This window comes from Chlamydotis macqueenii, chromosome 1, assembly GCF_036417535.1.
Source record: "Chlamydotis macqueenii isolate bChlMac1 chromosome 1, bChlMac1.mat, whole genome shotgun sequence".
NCBI classification, from domain to species: domain Eukaryota; kingdom Metazoa; phylum Chordata; class Aves; order Otidiformes; family Otididae; genus Chlamydotis; species Chlamydotis macqueenii.
The window spans coordinates 123303533-123327670 of record NC_141556.1 but is presented as its reverse complement, the minus strand read 5'-3'; the positions used below and the strand labels follow the sequence as shown (position 1 = coordinate 123327670).

General features: G+C 37.2%; 1 protein-coding gene across 6 annotated transcripts in view; it reads right to left on the bottom strand.

Moving 5' to 3' along the window:
• CASK (calcium/calmodulin dependent serine protein kinase) overlaps positions 1-24138 on the bottom strand; it is a 226098-nt gene that overhangs the window by 149516 nt on the left and 52444 nt on the right. For all 6 annotated transcript variants that reach the window (XM_086766406.1, XM_086766422.1, XM_086766396.1 and 3 more), the window contains exon 2: positions 18150-18262. In XM_086766406.1, coding sequence (XP_086622532.1) covers positions 18150-18262 — 113 coding nt within the window. The remainder of the gene's footprint in view (positions 1-18149; positions 18263-24138) is intronic.

Here is a 24138-nt window from a genome sequence, read left to right as displayed (position 1 = left end):
AATGAATAGGGGAATAAAAGACTGGTGAAAGCAGGTGACGTATCTATCATAACCCATTTTTAAGAGTTTTTGCAAAAACACATGTATGAAAAGTCTAAGAAGTTATATGCCAGATTAAAGTTTCAGGACAGTTACAATAGCCAATGGATTTTAATGAAAACATTGACTGAACTTTAACTTACTGTATTTAAGTATAAGTGTAAATCCTGTACAAATGTAACAACTATTCCTTCTGCAGACAATTTTTTTTGCTGTCTTTTAACTGCAAATTTATTCTCAAGTTCCCAAAATACTGATAAAATTTACATTATAAAAATGACATAAAACCAATTACCTGCTAGTAGCAATGAAATTTGATTCATCATCTCTAGTCTGGAAAAGGATTTTAATTTATAAGTCTATTATTTACACATAATGTAAATAGTAAGCACAAAAAACTTGCAAGAAAATTTACTAAAACTTGCATTTTCTAATTTTAAAAGTTAAAAAAATTTCTTCTGCTTCTTGTATAAATATATTCCTCATTACTAGAACACATTTTCAGTATAATCACGACAAGTTACAAGACCTTCAGCAATAACCGATCTTTGAGTTGGACTTTGACCACTTTTGAGTGGTTAAAATCTGTCGAAGAATGGACTTGGACATTGAAATAAATTATCAGCATAGTATCAGATGAAAGGGAAAAAAAATTGCTTTCTATAATCTTTCAAGATCTAACGAATCACAGAGTTGCAACAGGATCCAACAGGGACCTGCCCAGATAGCAGGCTTAAGAAAGACCAGCCTAGAACAGAGCTTGCTTGTTTCTACAAGCTCCTTCTTGAAGTCCTGATACACAAAACATGCAGTCCTCCTCGGAAACAGTTCAAACAGATAAAATAAACTCCATTGCTATAACAACCAAAGCAAACCAGCTGACCTCAGAACATTCTTCTGAGTTAGCCTTTGTGCAAAAGCCTGCAAACCAAATGAAAATGACAATTTACATCTCAAAAATGGAGAAACAACATAAGTTAGTCTACACAAATAAAACTGCTCTTTTTCCTGTTTTAGCAGCCACATTATAGCATCACATCAAAATGCAACACGTAAATCACTCAATGCCCACAAGCAAGCCCAAAGAGCAAACAGGGAAAGTATGCTTGTCTAGGATCATGCTAGTAGATGTGAAAGGAAAATTGCCCAGCTTTAACTCTCTGCTAGTCAGTGGTACTAGAATGCATGCCCTACAATTACAGCAGAAGAAATATTGCAGACTTTTATTTTTGTTCCCTTTTGAGCCTAACCAGATACTGAAGGAATTTCAGAGCAGTGGGAGAGTGGAGAGAGGAGAGCAGAAGTGAATGTACATGTAGCCTTCACTGCTGAAAGAAACTTATGAATAGTTCAAAAAAAAGTCAGTCTTCATTAATTCAGGTGGTGTTTGTTGTTGTTTTTTTTTTTTTTGTCTTGTTTTGTTTAAAATCAGATTTGAGAGACTCCAGGAGCTCATAGTCACCATTTATTGGAAGTGAAATCCCTTCAAACTGCAGGATCAACTCTGTCAAGAACGAAGACTTAAGCACAGCATATCACTTGCTTAAAATGTGAATGAAGGTCCAACTGGCTGTTTAGCAAATATTAAGGCTGGAGATATTACTCAACACGACAACCAACATATTTCCTGCCTTAAAGTGTACTTTTACAGTTGAAAAGTGGTCCACCCTGACAGCGTTACAGTAGACCTTTATTGTAGCCATTGTTCCTTTGAAGTGAGTGTGTGGAATGGATATTCCTACGGAAACATCAGTGCAAAGAGCATTGGGCCTGCCTTAAGAATCCGGTCTGTGATTATTCAGAAGATTCCTCTGCAAGTCCATGATGTAAAATATAACTTCTCTTTCACGCTCTCAAAAAAACTGTACTTCTGTTAGCAAAAGCTAACATCCTGTTTTAGGTGGAATTAATCTTTGGAAAAATACTTGAGGAAACACCATATCTTTAAAGATCATAATGAGAAAAATTAACTGTAGGGAAGATTGTCCTCCCCATACCACTTCAGAGAAGCGACAGTTTCCAAGATCACCATTTACACAAACAAGTAGTAACACATATCATATGGCAAAAAAGTTTAAGTGTTGCCCCACTGTAGTCTTTAAAACCACTAAACTCTGTTGGGAATTGAGTCCTTCTTCAATAGGTTCAACTTTTCCCACATGCAAACATCTAAGTGAACACGAATTAACTTCTTACTAACACATGACAAGAATTGCTGCCAGACAGACTCCATCCAACTATGAAAGAAACAAGGTTCCTTAAGCTCTCACAGCCCCAGATAACTGCAGTGGAAAGTTCAATCTGCAGGAATACTAAGCCAGAATCTAGGCTACTTGGCAAGGTATGGAACTCTTACCTTCCCCATAAGAAAGATCCTTATTAATAGGGCAAAACAAAACTATACACAAGTGCCACCCAGCATCTACAAAACATAAGTGTGGCAAATGTGGGGTGAGGCACAACTCAGAAATTCCATACTAACTGATACAGAAGGAGGACTGACTCTTCTGAGACAAATGAAGCAAATCCTGTAATCGGCATCATCAGCAAAGCCAGCGCCCTCAAGTGTAGCAGTTCCTACTCTTTACAAGTAACCTCAAAACTAGACCAACTGTATTAATTTCTTTTTTCTTTGGGCCACTGGATCATGAATACAGCCCACAAATGGAGGAAACAAAGCATGTATAGGAACTGAATGCCCCAGGTGAAAATCCAGCAGTTAGGTTGCAAGAGGTGGAGGTGATAGTGAAGAACGGTGCTGAGAGCAAGGTGCAATCAGGTTACTGCAATTTCACACAAGGGTAGAGATTTGATTCAGGATACAAACTTGCCTTCTTATTAGCAACCAAACTGTTACCACAGCATGACCAGCTATGAAGCTCGCTTCTACAACATAACATTTCTAAATACTAACCCAGAAGATACCCAATTTTATAAAGAAACTATCTCTCCCTATCAGTTTTTCTATCACTGAAGAAACTTTTTTTTTTTTTTTGCAGTACTTGGCACTACATGGAAGATCTAAAAAGAAAAAGTTCTCAAAATGTAAATTATTTTAATAAAAAAAAAACAGAATAAATTTTAAAATATTTTTTCCCCTTCAAGACTGCTGCATATCTTGACACATGTATGTGCCCTCAGTCCTCAGACCAGCATCTGCAACTCAGATTACCAAGCCCTGAAGCACTGAATAGCTTTGACTGTTAGGAAGTACAGGCCATAATTCCTCAAAAATTGTTACAAACTATGCTCCTTAGAGGGAAGTCACTAAATACGACAGAACCATAGTAGAATTTCTCTTATGTTGTAACATGCAGAGGGATAAGCAAGGAACAAAACAGTACCCTGCACTGAACTCCAGCTGTATTTCCCTTGTAATCAATTTACTCCAACATTACCTGACAACAGCAAACGACCAAGTCTTCAAACACGACAGTGGAAAAAAAAGCAAGACTGGCTAAGACCAAAAAGAGAAAAAGAAGAGTAAATTTATATAAATTCCTAAAAGGGTGGTGGGGTGTGTATGTGAGCGAGTGTAGTAGGCATAACTGGTAAGGGGTTGGTAGCAGGGCGCTGCAGGATGCCCTCAATGGGAAGAGATAAGCCCCATGCTGGACACAGTTGGCTCCGCAACAGACCCACTGCAGGACACAGCTGAGCCCTGTTGGCCGTGTGTCTCTCTGAAAACATACTTAAAGGGCAGTAAGCACCAAAAAAATACGACAAAAAAAAAAAAAAAAAAAAAAAGGAACAACAAGGCCAGAGTAGGAGGAGTGAGGAGCCAGAAGAAAAAAAGGAGCAGGCTGGAGCAGGAGGAGAGAGCAGGGGCTGGAGCAAAGCTGCAGCCCTAGCAGTGCCGAGAGGTATGGCTCCAGAGGGGCTGCTACCACTGCAGGAACCAACATGCGCTGCCCCCGTCTCCTGCCTGCCCGCTACCTCTCCAAAGGCACTGAGTGCTACGTGTGGCCAGGGGAATGGACACCTGGAAGGGATGAGGCAAGGGGTGTTTTGCCTAAGCCTGTGGGTGTTTGTTTCAATACCAGAATCAGTAATTAGAAGTTTATTAACTGACAATAAATTAAAAATTGATTGAAATTACCCCCAAATCAGTAAACTCTTCTTTTGCCTGCGTGATGGGGGAGGGAGGGGATGATGACACAAAAGCAGCAAATGCCAACTGAACGAGTGCCTTCAGTGAACCATGAAGTGTGCTTAAGAAGAACCAATCACACAGGCAGCTCCACACTCACAAACAAAACAGGACATGAGCCAGCAATGTGCGCTTGCAGCCCAGAAAGCCAACTGCATCCTGGGCCAGATCTAAAGAAGTGTGGCAGGCAGGTTGAGGGAGGTGATTTTGCCCCTCTACTCCACTCTTGTGAGAACCCGCCTGGAGTACTGCATCCAGATCTTGGGGCCCCCAACATAAGAAGGACAAGGCCCTGTTAGAGCGAGTCCAGAGGAGGGCCATGAAGATGATCAGAGGGCTGGAGCCCCTTTCATATGAGGACATGCTAAGAGAGTTGGGGCTGTTCAGCCTAGAGAAGAGAAGGCTCCGGGGAGACCTTATAGCAGCCTTCCAGTACCTCAAGGAGGCCTACAAGAAAGCTGGAGAGGGACTTCTGACAAGGGCATGTAGTGATAGGACAAGGGGTAATGGCCTTAAACTGAAAGAGGGTAGATTTTGATTGGACATCAGGAAGAAATTCTTCACTGTGAGGGTGGTGAGGCACTGGAACAGGTTGCCCAGAGAAGCTGTGGATGCCCCATCCCTGAAAGTGTCCAAGGCCAGGTTGGAATGGGGCTTTGAGTGACCTGGTCTAGTGGAAGGTGTCCCTGCCCATGGCAGACATCTTGGAACTAGGTGGTCTTTAAGATTACTTCCAACTCAAACCATTCTATGACTGTAGCACAGATAAGGATAGCAGCTTTGATAATATTTGAGGCTTTTTCCTCTAATCCTCTTGTTAATGTTACCTTGTGCAGGCACTTTCTCCAGCTAGCCTGCTTGCTTGTTATTTAAGGCAAGAAGAGAAATCAAACAATGCCTATGAGCTATTTAGGAAGGAACTGAGGTAGCAACCACAGCTGTTTACAAGATATGCTCTCCTACAGTTCCTATTCCAACCCCAGCTTGCATTCATGTGTTAAATAGAGTCACTGGTAGCTCTTAGGAGACGTGAACCTCTCTTCTATTTTTTAAGCATCTCACACTGGTTTATTACCTCAGATTCTAGACTAGCACACAACATACAGAAATATTTTCCTCTAAAGACAATATAAAAATTGCCAGCTCAAGAAATACAAACTATGTTCACTTACACTTTCCCCTTAATAAGGTAAGTCTTCTTTAACCCTAATAGGTTTCTAAATAAGGTGTATTTTAAAAAGGAAGCAACCCAATCAACAAGAAAGTAGAGACTAGGAGACTCAGGGTGCAAGTCCTTTGCTCACTTTTTCCCCAACTTGAGTTAAAATACATCAGTCCAAAGGTCAATAAAATACCAAAGACAATACAAATGAAGCAACACAACTGGGGGGAAGTAACAGGGCTTTCCCTCCCACTTCAGCAACCAGGAGCTGTTAAATCAGCTCAGTCAGTTTTATTGAGGGGGAAGGGAAGGAGACACAAAGCAGTGAGAGTCATCCATACACTGCACAGATGGTAAGTGGCATCTAATAATCCCAGATGTTAGCATCCTGCATTTCTAGGGCATGCTATTTTCTTTACTGGTTTTCCTCCTCAAATAGGTAAGTTTCTGAGAGACAGAGACGGTAGGTGCCCTATCACTCCGCAGCACAAGACGACTAGAGGTTCTTGTAAAACTACATGAGAGATTAAAACCTTCTTTCCAAACACGTCAGCCCCACCTCTCCAGCCCTGTGCTGGAAACACAGACTCCAGTTTGGCACAGCTTTTCAAAGAGAACTACGAGGACAAAAGAGAATGCAGCAATGATAACCTGTACGGACCTGAAAAAACTGATATGTAACACATACATATTGTAATAAACACTTATGTGGTGGCAACCTGGATTCAAATACTTATTTGATTTGGCAAAGGAAAAAAAAATCAACCTTACTCAGGCAAAGTAGTATTTCATAAGCCACTTCCACTATTTATGATGCTATAAACTAAGGCAATATTTTCACCAGGGCCTGCAATTGTTAATTGTCAGTATATCACAGGCAACGTTAAAAATGACATATATTAAGAAATCTACAATAACTGGTTCTGTCACAGTAGATCAAACAATATATTTTTAAAATCTAACTTTATTTAGTCAGTCTTCTGGGAAACCAGAGAAACTCAAGAAGCTTGAGTCTTATATTGCTGACTCTGCTAGTAACTTTCTGTGGAACTTGGAACATATCTTTAAAGCAATTTCTCAGTTCTGTAAAGTATTAAAAATAAATCCTCATTTAAGTGCCTTAACAAATGCTACGACATTCTGAAAGAATAAAACATTACTTTTTAGCACCAGTCTCATTTGCAAATCAAGCTTTTTCTTCAACAGCAACTTAAAAAAATAATTTGAACACTGAACATTTTAGGCAAAATAAATACACGAAACAATCCCTTTCTCCAACGAAGAAACACACCGTAAGTCTTACTCATATATGAAGTGATCTTAAAAAACAACCTCTGAGAAAAATCTCCAAGATTTTAAGTAAATCAATTATAGATTACAATATTTTCATTTACATTGCCAATTTACTTACTGTCACTGTGTGTATTCGTTGGTTGGATTCACATTAGGATATCACGTACATACAATACATTCAGCATGAGTAAGCAATTCAGGTGTTCCTGATAAGTTTCTTCATTAAAATAAATGACCTGTAGCTGGGAAAAGCCACACCAGTAAGCACTGTTTCAGAGTGCTCAAACTGCAGTAATACATAGAGCTGGTAAAAACAGGTCTCTCCCCATATCCTTTGGCACTTAAAAACAAAAAAAATTGCTAGGCTATAACCCTAAGAAAACGCAAATACCTTGCAGTGCTTAGTTAGATATGATCTAATGTTCTCATCTTTCTATCTTCTAGGTAGTTAAGTGATCAAAGTGTTTTAAAAGCATACATCTTCCATTCCATTATTCTGCAGCAGGGAGAATGACAGTTGTCCCAGTCAAATTCTTAAAGTTACTGGTTATATATGTAACAGTTTTAAAAGATAGAATTACGAGGAAATTCAACGCAGTATTACAGTTAAAGATAAAATTTAATTAATATAGCGTATGTTCATTCAATTTTTTTAAAGTGGATTTTTATCTTAAATTTAACTGTATAGACAACCACTTACTCTTTGTGCCTAACTTCTTTCATTCTATTAATATAATTAATATACTGGAAGACAACAGACACAATATCTGACATGGTAGAACTAGAATAGCACATAAAATGTAAAAAGTCTTTAAGAAACAGAATTAAGTTCATAGGTCTCCTCATGACCAACAAGTCTTTGATTTATTTAAATCAAAATGTTTCTCTTCATGGAAAAGCTAAAAATCTCCAATATTCTACGCTATATGTTAGCCAAGATGCTTTCTTTAAACTGTTTCACAAGACAGCTTAAAAACCCAAATATTTCCATCTGCCTTCATATCAGGTAGAGTTACTGTTTCTCTTAACTTTTTTTTCCTCTTTTCTGCAAAGATTTTCTTCACTCAAAAAGACTACAAGTTTTTTTTTTCCCCCTCTCCTACTGAAGCAACTCTTATTCTGGAAAATGCAGTCATGGTTTGGCAGTGTTTACAACTGGACTAAAACCATAGACTTACACTCAAGACAGGCGGATACCTTTGCATCTGTACAAGTTAATATATGCTAATGTGACCCAATGTATTTAATTCTCAGAAACAACTGATATACTGACAACTGTCTGAACTCCAGACATTTTGAACTTCCTTCTCCTCAAAATATTTCCATTCTCTCACATTATGACACACTATGGAGATCTCTCAACTTCTATATACTTCACATATTAGTCATACGTATTTGCTGATGCAGACATTGGAATGAAAGTTTCCATGAAGATCAGGTTTGTCACTCTAACACAAGAAGCAGTTCTAGAAGAGCGATATTGCACAAGGATCATTATTTATCATATCATAGTAACATATATTTTTAAATTCCCAAAACAAGAAAGCCTAGCATTTAAGAGTTAAAGAAGGTTCTCTTCGGATCAAGGAATTAACAGAAATTGCAGTTCAGCTGCAATTAATCTTGAGTTTTGTTGACTGCACAAACCAGAACAGAATACATGCTTGCATCCAAACAGAAAATATTTGAAAATACAGCTGATGCTTATTATCTTCCCTATGTTTGTAACCAGCCTGAATTATGGCAAGCACAGTTAGAAGCCTATTTCTGGACTGTTGGCAAGAATCATGATTCGTTAGACAAGTACAGACTCTGTACAGAGACAGAAGTGTTTGAGAAAGTATTTTCATTCTTCAGAACAGAAGTTGGACATACCTCATGCATTTTGTAAAGAGACTAAAGACAACAGTGTTTGAGAATGAAGACTTGAGAGTGTTTTCAAAATAGATCTTTTAAAAAAGTGTATTTCCAGATTTATTTGCATAAATTTAATTACGACTTTGCTTTGCAAAGAAAGTGAAGAAATACACCTTTGTCATTTGGCTTATTGTACTGGTAAAAGCTCCAGGCATTGCCTACTACTTTAGGAACACCAAAGTAGGAATATCCTTGCTTCTCCCTTCAATCTAGATTTCTTGTTCAAACAAACTTGCTTTTTTCAAACTCTTTTCCAAGCTGTTTGCTTTCTTCAGTAAGAAGGCAGCTGTAATCAAACTAGAGTTTCAGAGAAGAAAAATATTGTTAGATTATGAGATAAAACCTCATCTGCACACGCACAAAGGAGCACAGAGAGACTACGGTGTGCGGGGCAGGGGGAAGCCCAAATAATATCGTGCTCAGCTGCTCTCAGGGCCATCACAGGAAAGCCATCCACATCAAAAAAGTTACAAAGCTGCATTTGTAGAATCACAGAATGGTTGAGGTTGGAACAGACCTCTGGAGGTCATCTAGTCCAACCCCCCTGCTCAAGCAGGGCCACCCAGTTCCAGTCATCCAGGACCATGTCCTCATGGCTTCTGAATATCTCCAAGGATGGAAACTCCACAACCTCTCTGGACAACCTGTGCCAGTGCTTGATAACCCTCACAGTAAAGAAGTGTTTCCTGGTGTTCAGATGGAGCCTCCTGTGTTTCAGTTTGTCCCCACTGCCTCTTGTCCTGTCACTGGGCACCAGTGAGAAGAGTGTGGCTCCATCCTCTTTGCACCCTCCCTTCAAGTATTTGTGCACATTGACAAGATCCTCCCGAGCTTTGCCTTCTGCATCTGAGCAGTCCCAGCTCTCTCAGTTTTTCCTCACAGGACAGATGCTCCACTTCTTTCATCATCCTCATGGTGGCCCTTTGCTGGACTCTCTCCAGTAGCTCCATGTCTCTCTTGTACTGGGGAGTGCAGAACTGGACACAGCACTCCAGGTGTGGCCTCACCAGTGCTGAGTAGATGGGAAGGATCACCTCCCTCCACCTGCTGGTAACGTTCCTCCTAAGGCAGCCCAGAATACTGTTAGCCTTTTTGTATGGCAAGGGCACATTGCTGCCTGATGTTCAGCTTGGGTGTCCACCAGGAACACCACAGGGCCCTTTCTGCAAAGACGCTTTTCAGCTAGTCAGCTCCAACATGTATTGGTGCACAGGGTTGTTCCTTCCCACCTGCAGGACTCTGCACACTTCCCCTTGTTGAACTGCATGAGGTTCCTCCCCGTCCATTTCTCTAGCCTGTCAAGGTCCCTCTGGATGGCAGCACGACCCCTCTGGCATATCAGCCACTCCTCCTAGTTTTGTGTCACTTGCAAACTGGCTTAAGGGGCACTTTGCCCCACCATCCAGATCATTAATGAAGATGTTGAAGAAAACCAGACCCAGTATTGACTCCTGGGGTACAATGGTAGTTACTGGCCTACAACTAGACTTTGTGCCACTGATGAGCACACCCTCTAGGCCCATCTGTTCAGACAGTTTTCAATACACCTCACTATCTGCTCAACCAGCACATACTCCTTCAGCTTCTCTATAAGGATCTTATGGGAGAAAATGTCAAATGGCTTGCTGAAATCTATGCAGACAAAATCCCTTGCCCTCCTTCATCTACCAGGCCAGTGGTTTCATCTTGGAAGTTTCTCAAGTTGGTCACACATGGCTTCCCCTTGGTGAATCCATGCTGACTACTCCTGATGACTTTCCTGTTCTTCATGTGCCTGGAAATGGTTTCCAGTATTATCTGCTCCATCACCTTCCGAGGGATGGAGGCAAAGTCATCATACTCAAACTACCATATGCATGCAACTAAATATTTAGTAAAGGGACAGATAAGATTGAAATAGTATGAGATTTTAAAGCCTGGTTTTGAGTAACAGTGAAGTGTGTCTGAGATATTTTATCATCCTTGTTTTTCCAGGGAGAGAGAGTTTTAATATAGAAGGCTTATTATAGCCTTCTCTGCTCAACTACAATCGTTTTCATCACAGTTTGGGAGATATGGTTTGGAAAGCAGTATCAGGCTTTGACTGACTGACTGAGGATGCAGCAGTAGCTGATTGGAATGGACATTTCAATGACAGGCTTACCACCAGCAAAAACCCCAACAAAACAAACCTAGGACAGTTATTTCCAAGACTTTTGTAAGGTATTCAGTACACCACAGGACATCCCAATTACCTGGCAGGCATCACTTTGCTAGTCTGCTTGGAATAAATAGTATCAACTGCAGCTTACCTTCTGGGTTCTGTGATTTATGCTGAACCACAAGCACTATCAGAAAAATATTTTCCTAAATTCAAAAATTCTACTAAGAATTTAAAATATTTTCAAGTTTAAATTTCAGCGGAATTTGCATTCTAATGATTGTGAGCTCCCACGTACAGATGAAATTGAAATAACAGATTTAAAGAACCAATCAGTTTTTGTCTGGATTAAATAGAAGTGATGCATGAGTACAAGTCTATATGGACGTTTTCCTCAATTAGTAAATACCCTTTATGACTTGAGATGACCGATGTGCATAAATTGTATATATTTCTTCAGAAAAAAAGGTACAATATTATGTATTACCCAACAAGACTCCTATATTTAACAATATAGTCATTTCAGTAAAGACTTTAATCAAATGGTCATTAAGCCCTATTTTATATAGGAGGAGGAATTAACTTTTAAGTGACAAACCATATTCACTGACTTTCACTGACTTAAATGACAGGAAGTTTAAAGAAACTTTTTGTAACAACATTCATTTACATATATGAGTATATTTTCTTGTTCCACAGATGTAGAAGTGAGATGTCCTTTGCTTATGATCTGGAAGAAAGGCCATATTTCCTTACAGAACTTCATATTTGCTTCCCTGGACCAATCGAATTTGTATGTGGGACTGCCAAAGAGGTCAAAACAATGATAATTTGACCAGTGACACTTAGTACCCCACTCCTGAAAGCCAGTATCTGGGCACATGCTAGAAACAGCACTAAAAAAGGCCTCTAAAATATGACCCTGTATTTTATGCTTAAACAAAATTTACATTATGTGAAGTGTTGCCCAAGACTGAATTCTGTATTCTCAACCAAAAAAACACATGCACTATTTCTGCAGTGAGCTGACTTCCAGCAGCAACATAAAAAAGGAGTCTCGAAAAAGAAATCCTTGTTATGTTTTCATGCATTCCTGTCATTAATTTTACCTATTATACAGTTAACATGCTTCAACATTTATAGAAATGTCTTCTGGAGAAAAAAAGCTTAGTTCCATCTCTCATGTTATATTTCTGCAAAGAAGTATTTAATTCTAATGACACTTCATTTATCAAAGTTCTAGCAGAACTATAAACAGTTACACATTTTTAAAATTCGTATGTACAAAATAATTGAACCAAATTTATAACCAAATCAGGCTATGGCTTTTCCAGAAAAAGGAAAGAAAAACATTCAAATCCTTCATTAAGTTAAACCAAACAAATCTTTCAGAAAGGCTTGGGTTAACATTTCCTGTACCAAAACAGAAGCAGTTCTATCCATGTGAAAGAAGTAGAAGAACTAAGCTAGGAATTATGCATCTACCTGCTGCACTACCATCCCAGTGGACAAGTTCTTCCTTGTGTTCAATCTCACCCTTGCAACCAACAATTTCTGGCCATTATTCTTTGTTGTAATAGCTGTCGCTGTTAAAGACAACTTGGCTTTGTCCTTTTTTTTGGTAATTCTTCAAGCAGTTGTACACTACTACTATATCACCCTCTTAGTCTTCTTTTCACCAGACTAAACGAACCCAGCTCCCTCAACCTCTCTGCCCATCACGTGCTGTAGGGTCCTGACTATCTTGATAGTCTTTTGCTGGGACCTTTCCAGTTCTTTAGCATCCCTCAAATCACGAAGCCCCAAACTGGGCACAATAGCCTGTGGGCCCAATAAAGTCACACAGAAGAAAGTAACTTCCCTTGATCTGTGACATATGGTACAATACAGAACTGACAACTACCAGAAATTCCAGGTAAGTTGGTGTTTCCAAATAAAACGCAGTCACTCGCTCTTTCTTTAAATCCAGTCCACATATGGTATAGTATCATAAAAAGTGATGACATACAGATTTGTAATATTTTTTAAATTAAAGTCTTTTTTGCTTAAACCCTTGAAAAAAACAAGGAGGTGCAGAATCTTACACACAGACACTTGTAAAAAATAACTTGTGATTCACCACAGCCTTCCAATACAAAAGGTTAAGATACCCTGTCATGCATATTTATTCAGAATAAAACAAAGCCTTTCAAATGAACTCCACTGACAAAGTAATTAAAAAAAAATACAAGTGTAGATTAAAAAATATTCAAAAAAACTAAACAAGGGTAAACTGTTTAAGGAAATAAGCAGAAAAAGAGTAAGGTCTCAACTGAAGAAAATCACTGACAACCTGAGCGAAAAGATCCCTTTGTAGAATAAAGCTAAACTGATGCCAACTTTCCCACTTTTTCCCCCAATGAAATAATTTTTGAATTCTTCTAAAACAGATCCACAGCAATACAAATTTTGTTCAATTATCTTGTCCCTCTCGGTGCTAAGAGTAGTCCAGGAATTATATTCAAACCTCTTATTTCTTGGCTACAAGAGCTTTTTGTCACAGCCAAAACATTTTGCAGAGGTGTTCTTCAAAGCTTGCTTCCAGTAGAACCAGTTGAGGATCTAAAGGAAACCTGAATCTTTCCTTATCAGCTCATCTATTCAGCTTCACAGTGGTTTGCATGCATACAAACCTGTACCAATGCATATATCAGCCTAATAAATAAGGTCTAGCCTATTAGAAGGTTATGGAAGTAATGGGAATTACTTTCTTTGTGAGGACATTTCTATCAAAATGAATTACAGATAACTCAATCTAATAAACGATGAATTAAATCTTGAAAAACAACTTCAAAGAGACATGTACTGCAAGCACAGGGCACTGCCCTTTAAACGGCTTTAAAAACACTCAGCATGTTACAAGAGAGCAATCCGACTTTGAGAGAAGGTACATAAATCAGGTATACTGGCTTTTACTAAGTAGTATGAAATCAATCACCACTCTCTTTCTGAGAAATACTATTTGCACTTATAGATATTTGGTGTTAGAACAGCTAACTAAAAGCAAGAAATGCAAGCCACGCAGACAAAATAAAAGAAAAAGGCATGGGATGTAAAGAGAACAGCAGAAGAAATGGACAGTAAAAAGTAACTATGGTGTGAGTTGTAACAAATTCAGAAATAAGGAACATACTGGTTACAATTTTCTATACCAAAAGTTCTGCGTATAGCAACTAAGAGCTGTTTTTCAAAATAAGCTTATTTACACTGATATTTTTATTGGACCTCAGTGAGTAAACTAGCTTCTGAGGGCATCAAGTACTCTTCCACACAAATCCTCTAAACTGCACTGTACAAAATAGTCTCTTTTATATCTACAAACTTTCAAGCTTCATATTTTCTTATGTATATTTTGAATTTTTTTTGTATCTCTGATATGAAAGCATAGTGAACTGCAGTAGAGTCTGTCATCATCTAGAACAGCCAACATTAATCCAGTAGATCACGTGGCCACTTGAACAGTAACCAGGTGTCAATACACTTCATTAATATGGCTGCATTACAACACTACAGAGATTGATGACACACAGTATGCCACATCATGAATAGTATTACTTAAATTCAATAGAATTTAGCCTAAATTAGATTTGTTAGCTGTCAGGCATCGTTATACAGCATTCTTTTTTTTTTTTTTCCTATTACAAAACCACTGCAGGGATGCACATAGACAAAAATCTGTGATGCCTGTGTCTACACACTACATATATTGAACAGTAAGCTAGTGACTTCTCTGTCATATACCACAAATGCTCATGATAGTAACAATTGAAAAACAGATATTAGCCTAGAGAAGCATCAGTTTTTCAAAGCTTGATTGCTTTTGTTACTGTGTAAAGGCAGATATCATTAATGTAAGACATTAGTATAACTTTTTTTTTAATCCACTGCTTAGACCAGCAAATCATCTTTCTTTTAAAAAGCATCTGTAATCAACCTCCTTGATAGTTAAAGAAATGGAAACATTGTATCAATACAGATAGTTTAAACTAACTCTTTTTAAATGGAAACTGTGTGTCAGAAAAGGTTTGAATTAACTTTTTAAACGTCAGTACTGTTAAGTCTAAATCTTCTCTCTAAATAGTTTTAAAGCTATATTGCCCCACAGACTACATGTAGACTGTTCATAATAGCAACACAGAACTATGTAGGTTGTAAAGAACCTCTCGAGGTCATCTAGTCCAAACTTTTGCTCAAAGCAGGTCAAAGTAGATCAGGCAGCTCAGGGTCTCATGCAGCCCAGTTCTGAGCATCTCTGAGGATGCTCTCCACAATCTCTCTGTGCAACCCATAGCAGAGTTTTACTATTCACAGGGTGATTTTTTTTTTTTCCCTTGTCTCTAATGGGAATTTTCCATGTTCCAACTCGTTTGCATAGCCTCCTGTCTTTTCACCGTGTGCCTGTATGAAGAGTTTGGCTCCATCTGCTCTATACCCTCCTATTAAGTAGTTGAAGACAGCACTAAATCTTACCTTAGCTTCTCTTCTTAAGGCTAGACAAACCCAGTTCCCTCAGTTCATCTCTGTTTTTCCTGTACTGGGGAAACCAAGACTGCACACAGTGCTCCAGATGTGGTCTCACAAGGGATGAATAGAGAAAATAATCACTTCCTTTGACTTACTGGCTATGCTTTTGCAACAGTCTACTATGCAGTTGGCTGCCTTTGCCACAAGAGTACACTGCTGACAAATACAAAGATGAAGTTCTTACCCATAAACACATTTCATCCCACATAGGTACTTATGTGACAGCACTCAAGACCAGTGAGTTTTTAGATTTAATCATAAGCGTAAAGGCATATTGGGCCCTTTACCTCTCAACACTCTATATGTATGTGAAATTAATGGAAGGAATTGTCATCAGCTCCCTCACATGCAGAACATCCTGTTCTCCCACTCCTGTGCCTCAAAGAAAGACTGAAGGTGCAAAGTCATACAAAGACAACCTTCAAGACAAAAATGGTCTCACAGAGTGCAACACTGATGTAAAGAGTGCTCCTAATCTTACTTACCATTCCATTACAACTTACACTTTAACACAATTTACAAATACAGCTTCCCCCCAGGTAAGTTTTGGACCCCTCAGTACAAGAAGGGCATTGAGTTGCTGAAGTGTGTCCAGAGAAGAGCGACGAAGCTGGTGAAGGGTCTGGAGCACAAGTCTTATGAGGAGCGGCTCAGGGAACTGGGATTGTTTAGTCTGCAGAAGAGGAGGCTGACAGGAGACCTCATTGTTCTCTACAACTACCTGAAAGGAGGTTGTAGGGAAGCAGGCGTTCGTCTCTTCTCCCAAGTAATTAGCAATAGGACAAGAGGAGATGGCCTCAAGTTGCAGCAGGGGAGGTGTAGGTTGGATATTAGGAAAAAATTTCTTTACTGGAAGAGTGGTCAGGCAGTGGAATAGGCTGCCCAAGGAAGTGGTGGAGTTACCATCCCTGGAGGTGTTCAAAAAACATGTAGATGTGGCACTCCAGGATATGGTTTAGTAGGCATGGTGGTGTTAGGCTGACGTTGGACTTGATGATCTTGGAGGCTTACAGGTCTTTTCCAACCTTAAATATTCTATGATTCTAAGTTATCTAATATTTATTTTACACAAGTACCACCATCATGGCTCCCCATCAATATGTTTAAGGAATGCCATATCAGAAGCCAAACAATTTTTTTAAAAATAAAATCTTTGAAAAAATAAACCTAGAACCTGGACAGAGGAGAGGAGCAGCAAAAAAAAAAAAAAACACCAACCCCAAAACAACAAATCCCCCCGCCCCTGAAAACCACAGAGGAAAAACAAAACAGAGTACACAAGAAGGAAAGAGTTAGTGAAAAAAAGGCTCAGATTCTTATGTAGAGTTAAGGACTTGCTCTATACTCACTTATACATCTTATGTGTTTTAATATTAGAAATCTAATGCATTAACAATTCAAAACCTTAAAAAAAACTCAACAATAATCCATAATTAAAACACAAAATACCGCTAAATCCATGAAGTGTTTATGATCTGTTAACTCAATGACTTGCCAGCTTGAATTATGACTCTATCAACATAACAGAAGTGGAATTGAAAAAACAACATTTTAGTACACTCCCAAGCGTTTTCGTTAGACCTACGCAGCAAATGCAAACCATCAACAGCTATCCTTCATTTTTTCAGTGAATCTACTATTACTGTTGGCTTATCTTTTCTTCCTGATGAATTCCTACTCTTTTGTCTACTATTTCTTCCTTTCACTAATCCCTTCACAGCCCCAAAAGACTGAATTTTACTGTTATGGAGCATAGAAAACAATACTTAACCAAAGGTAGAAATGTGTCCTACCATCAGTAGCTAAGACGAGACCCAGAAAACTACTAGAATATGGACAGAACCTCTTTAAAAGATACCAAATCATTTTGTTAAAAATACACTAGCTCAAAATGTAATGCTTTTGGTAGAATCTGCCAAAAGCATAAAGTAGCTATGCATGAGTTGAACATTACGGAAACCATGGCTTGTATTTTGTTGGAGGGCTATGAAAAAGAAACTAGCAATGGCGTTATCAGATTTAAATTAAAATCTTTGGTAAGGTCTGAAGGAAGACCTGAGATTTACCTTGTAAATCAAACCAGCCATTACGGCTTAAGATACCATTTGTTATAATCACCAACAAAAGTCATTGACCCTTTTTTTGCTGTGGAACTTGGGTTCATAAGGACTTTGATTGCACAAGTGGAATCCCCCAAAAACATTACTGTACAAAAGAATATGATCTCCAGTAAAAATATACTGGACATGGTATACATAGTGATTGTCATTGTTACCATGCTCTTTTTCATGTAGTGTAAAAGAAGCACTTTATGTACACACAAGTTGCATATTCAACTTCAAAAAGACATATACTTTACCCTAAAATAGGAAATGTCAAGAGTTACAGTCTTCTATTTGCACTTTAGGAGTTCTGCAGCATTGTTTTGAAATCCTGACTATAGGAAATATGTATACAGTTTTTTTACATAATTTCGCACAATTTAAGTGCAAGTTTTCACCCATTTTATAGCAAATTACTTGGTAAATCTAGACTAGTAAGAACTGATGTGTTCTTATTTTGCTTCCTTTGTACGCTTTTTTGATTCAGAATTAATTTTTTTCTCAAGAAATTCACATTAAAAAAAAAAATCCAAACAGAAGTAGCAATGGCTTAGAGATAACATAGACCTACTATTCTTTCTAAGATTTATTATCACAACTGCATAGCTGTAGGAACTACTAAAGATTAGAAATGTATGCACTAAGTTAAATGAAGTTAAATTGGAGATGTCAGGCCTTGATTCAAAATTCTACAAAACAGAAAGGATCTTTCAAAACAAGCAACATAGAAAAGGTTGACAAATCAAAAACCCCATCTACTTAGAACTTGCTAATTGTTCTTACCTTCTGTGCTTAATCCAGGACTTGAAGTGAATTTTGCTACATCGACAATCTTTACAGCAAACTGTTGCCCTGTTTCCCTGTTGATACATCGCCGCACAACGCTGAATGGACCCCTGAAACACACACACAGACAGAACAGCAATAAATAACTCATTCTCTTTTATGTGTTGAGCTATAATTCCATTCTTTCTAAACAAAGTTTAGATTCCAACATTCAAGTGTAGTATTTACACAGAAGCTTATACTTCTCATCCTTGCTGCCCATTAAATATAAAATTAATAATTTTAACTACAGACTAGTGTAAAGAACATCAAATAAGTTTTGTATTTTCCTATACTAAAGACATATTCTCTTACCCTGCCACTTTAGAAAGGCTATACTCTTAGAAAACTTGTGTAATATACTGACATTATTATTAACTTTTAAGTGGACTTTATTTTGATGCATAATTCAAGTGGGGAAGGGGGTGGGATAGAAGCAAGAAACACATTCTTGCTTTCAGTCCTAAGCTAGAATTTAGAAATTACTATTTGAAACAACTGGAAGGATATTCCTTCAAAACAATGATGAGAATAACAGAATTGTTAAGTCATGCTGTTTGGTTTTATTTGTTTGTTTGTTTTACACAAACTAGGTTTAATTTGAGCTTATTTGACATCACTAGATATAAATAACGTCCACTACAATACTTCAAAATCCCACAAAAGCTTACAATTTTCTCTCATCTATAGCACCTAAAGAACCCCTACAAAAGTTACAAATAAAAAGATCCATTAAAATTATTACAGACAGACTGAAGTATTGAACTCAACTATAAAAAGCTAGTTATTTTTCAAAATTGAAATTACATTTGCCAAAACATTAGTTAGAACAATGGCGACCTTTTAAAAATCATCACCATCAATATGCATTTTAGGAAGCTTCTTTTAGTAGACAATTCAGGCTTCTGGTGCCTTGACTTAAAATACGGAATCTTCCATCCAATGTTAACAACAAACAATAAATCAGACAATTACAGTAGACCAAGCTTTCAAACATGAAAAATTAATAGGTTATGAAAACAGAATAGGATTGTTTCAAGGCTGCTATAGTTATGGCAAATCAATCCTTTTTTACTGCTACTTATTTAATGACTGTCATGACAGTTCTAAAGAAATCCATTCTAAAGTCTTCTCAAAAAGACATAAGAGAAAACTGGAGGATGGAAAGAGCCTTTGTTCAGAAGTTCAAGTATGGAGTGAACATTCACCTGCTGAGTGAGATAAATGCTTAAATATAGCTTATAATACAAATTCTTCCATTCAAGCAGTGAACTGAAAGTTATTTTACAGGTTTCTGAGTAACGAGATTGCAACGCCATAAAATTATCAAAATAAAAGTTTCCCTGAAATGGGAGAAATGTCCCTCTGAGAGCACTCAAAACCTTTACAACTGGCTTTTGGTATTCCTTCACATACCAGATGATTCAAAGAGTGCAATTCATTGCACTACCAAACCAGTACTCCCATAGCTAAAATTCAATTTTTGTACTCTTTAAACAACATAGTTGCAAAGATCTCTTGAAATAGGATAATTTCTGACACAGAACATGAATACCAAAACCAGTCCACCGTCTAACCATTCACAAACAAGGGAAATATTTATTACCACAACTATATACACATGTGATTTATGCTGATGCGCTCAAACAGAACTATTTATACAAGAAAACATACGAGTTTTTTTCCTCTTTCCTTGCTCCTAATATACAATTAAATCCACCATACTGAGGGCTATTTTCTCCTCTGAATCCACACCTGACTATTATTCAGCATCTGGTCTTTTACCAACAGTTATCACAGATATTTTAAAAAATACATCTAATTAAGACTCTAATACATAAAAATCAACTTACATCAGTAAATGCAAACTGACTTCACTTGGCATCTGAAAGACCACAGCTTTGGAACCCTTCTCCCACATTTCAAAAAAAATAACCTTTTATTAAGAAGTCCCACTTTATATAGATCAGTATCACCATCTTACCCCAAGTCTCTGCTTACTCTTTTAGCAGCTGACAAAGTAAAATTTCTTTAAAATAGTATAAACACATTTAAATTACAGTAATTTAAAAACATTTCAAAACGCTAACCACAGCTTTGGAATAACATTGGCAATAGTAGTTCTCATTCATAAATGCCATCAATTACTAGAAACTAGATGTATTTCATTACTTTTTTTTTTCTTTTCATTCTCATTGTTTTTTCCCCACACAAAGCCTTTCCGAAGACATTAAATAATGCTTTTAACATAATCTGATACAGAATGGCAGATCACTAGAGTATAGACATGCCTGACAAGACCATATCCTTACTTATAGGTAGACCCGTGATTTCTGTTCATTCACATGAATTCTACGAATATAAATATTTCTTACTGTTGACCAAGCTACTTTTAGACTTCCTAGTTTCTTCAAGTCTGGGCTGGAAAGCTTGCCCATCCGCCTGAATATGTGTACATACGTAGAGCAGCCAAGGAGAGATAGTTGGAGGAATCATAAAAAGGAGCACACAAACCCCACCTCCAGGAGGGATCAGACTTCTGGTCACTCCTACCTTTTCTCTCATAACCATGACTTATTTGTTTTCTTTCCATGATGTATTAACATTTTAGAACCCTGACTTGAGCTATTTGTTTCCTGCACATATTACGTCTGGGTCACACACACAAAAAACCCCCCCGCATTTTATTCAGTTCTGTAACAGAGGGTAGAAGAGACATTCATACAGTCTCAGCTTTTATGTTCATATTGATACTCAACCATGGTTAACAGAGCCTTCTCAGAATGAGGAATGCCAAAGACTCTTAAGTAGATCAAGGTCATGTAAAGCACAGAAGACAAGAATTCAGTGATGCCCACAATAAACTCATTCTATTTAAAAAAATAAATCAGTGTTTCATATAGAAATCAAAAGATTTTCAAACATAACCTGAAGATTCAGCTATTTACAAGCCTCAGATTTCCAACTTTTCCAAAACTCACTCTCTCTCATATTCAAGTCACAGACAGCCTCAAAATAGTATATGACAATACATTAGATATATACTTTCCATGACAATAGCAGGACAAGAAAAGCTTGGATTTTCCAATTTTAGGTAAAACACTAGTGAAAGGTGCGCTCATCAAATAAGCAGACACCATCGCTTCTACGTGTCAAGTAACAGAAAGGAACTTCTAAATAAATTATGATTGAAGTTAGTTTTTTTACTTTTTCCTCACAGTTGCAATGAAACATAGCAATTTTACAAATAAAGCTATAATAGCCCATGTTGACATTGTCTAATCTTGATCCAGAAAACAAAAATCCATGCTTCCTAATACAGTAGTTTCAAACTTTATTTGAAAGTTAAGTAACAAAAGTCTTTCAAGTCGCTCTCAGTCTCAGCACTAAAATCACATTCTCCGTAGTCAGGAAAAGGACTACAGTATTTTATCTCTCAAAAGAGACAAGGAGCTATTCAACAGTTGTGTCTGCCATTGGAGCAACATATATCACATCCTCACTAAATGACAACTTCTATAGCTCATTTTACTAACCCTGCAGCTCAAATCATACAGATCTAGAATACCGATGTAATGTAAACAGGGGAAGAAACAACTGTAACTCTAGATACAGATCATCAAAACTGCTATAGACAATCATACTACTTATTCGTTTATTAAAACAGAGGAACTGAGTTAAGTTGCATAAGATGACTTCATTTTGTAACTGTCATACAACTAAAATTAAGACGTAATGTGTTTTATATTTCATTTCTCTCTGTGCTACACTTAAGAGACATACGTGCTGAGATACGCAAGTCTTTGGTTTCCTCCCACCGCCCCCCAAGCTTTCAAAATCTTTCACTGTACTTAGCACAGACATAATAGATGACACTAGCTCAAAGTATGAGAATCATTAAAGTATGCAAGCAGTACGGACAGATGAGTTTCTCGCTGATATTTTGTCAACATTGGCAGCAGCACATTCCAACACCTGCAATACTTTGAGTCCCCTCTGCAACGTATACCAAAAAACAGAATGTATTCTCTTAAACTGAAGCTGGGATGCTTGCTGATTTTTGCTGTATACAGCAGATGGAAATCCAAGTATTACAATACATTATTAATGAGATTATTGATTACATGTAGGCCATTTAAAAAAATGGATAGGAATTCTGAAGTGTTGCCTTGTAATTAGTTCTTTTCATGCTTCCAAAGTTTTGTGTGAGCAGGGCAGGAACCAATGTAACTTTAACCCTAGTGAAACTATTTTCTGGTGATTAGCTTTACTGTTTAGTACAGAACAGTTAATTTTATACCAACTATACACAAACTTGAAGAAAATAAATTAATTACTCTCTCCTTCAGGAGTACAACACTTGAATTAGAATGAAATAATAAAAATTTCTTATAATCTCCTTAATTTTAAATTATTTTACTTAGTCCTAGTGTATGTCATTAGGACTTCAAGGATAAAGATCACAAGCTGAAATTTTGCAAACTTTTTCTTTTTACTAGACTCATGTTGGTTTATCTGTCTGTTCTGCTTCCTTTCCCCATTCCTCTAATCCAAGTTGGTGTGCAAGAATGGAAAGTGGTTGTGATTAACATACACTGTGCCTGTATTAAAACAAGCACAAATACTTGCAGAGAGTATCTACAGCCTCTTCCCTTTCCATGTCCTGAATGAACTGAAGTGACCTGTGGGGATGAAGTTCCTACTGACAGATGCTATAAAGACACTTTCTGAAACCCTGTGCTTTAGAATCCCAAAACTTGAGATTTTAAGGCATTTTATCAGATTACCAAGAGTCTGCTCAACATCTCTCCCAAGCGAGTCACAATTTTTTGAGGAACTTAATAATTTTTTTTTTTTTTTTTTGAAAAGTGCATTTTGGCTCTCAAATTCAGTTTCATTAATTTATTAAAAAAAAAAAGTAAGAAACACAAGTTGAACATTTTGTCAGTAAAACCAACAATAGCAAAAAACACCTCTTCCAATGAACAGAGTACTCCCGTAAAAATGAGCTTCCATTCAGAAGAAAAGGATTCCTTTTCCTTATTTAACAGGGCTTAACTATTAAGAACTCAAAACAACAATACAGGTCATAAGTTATCTTTATTAAACATTTTAAATGGAAGATCAATGTTTGCTAAAAGGGATTATATTAGTTTGTTGCATTAAGATACTATAACTGTATAAACTCACATAAGAAAAGACATATATACCCAAATAATTATTTATTTATCAATTCATTTAAAGGCTATGCATTTGCTTACCTAAGCAGTAGACAATGCTTCCTGGTACTAATGTGGTTCATACTTTCAAAACAACTATATCCAAATTGATTAAAATTGTTGGAAAGCAAGCAAATTTCAACCACATTTTGAAGAGATGGATCTCTTTCCCTCTTCAGTCATCCACGCTACTTATAATATATACTTGTTCTTTAATTTTCCCTTTGATTGAAGTGAATCTCTTTTGAGAATTAAGTATTTCCAAGGTTATCTAAACCTACATTTAGTCCCTACATCAGCTCATTTGCACACAGAACTACAGTGATTGAACCTCTCTGTGAACTAGCATATTGGATTAGAGGGCATCCACATTTAAAAAGCCATCACTGGCAATGTTGGGTAGGCATTTTTTTTTTATTCTCAAAGAAAATTTAAAATACTGATTATGACTATGGCACAGAAGAACATTTGGGTTTAATATGTCATATTTCTTTAGAAAATTAGATACCCCAGTATAAGTCACAAAAATGTATTCCCAAGCAGCAATGTTTCTATCATAGGTATGTTTCAACAGTTCACTACTTCAAAACCAGGTATACGTTTTAATTCAGCTTTAAGATAAAACATACAAAGAACAAAGCACAAGACAGCAGTTCACTATATCTCAGCCCAATATGAATACATCCTAATATTAATCCAACAGAAAAAAAAAAAGATCATACAGAGTA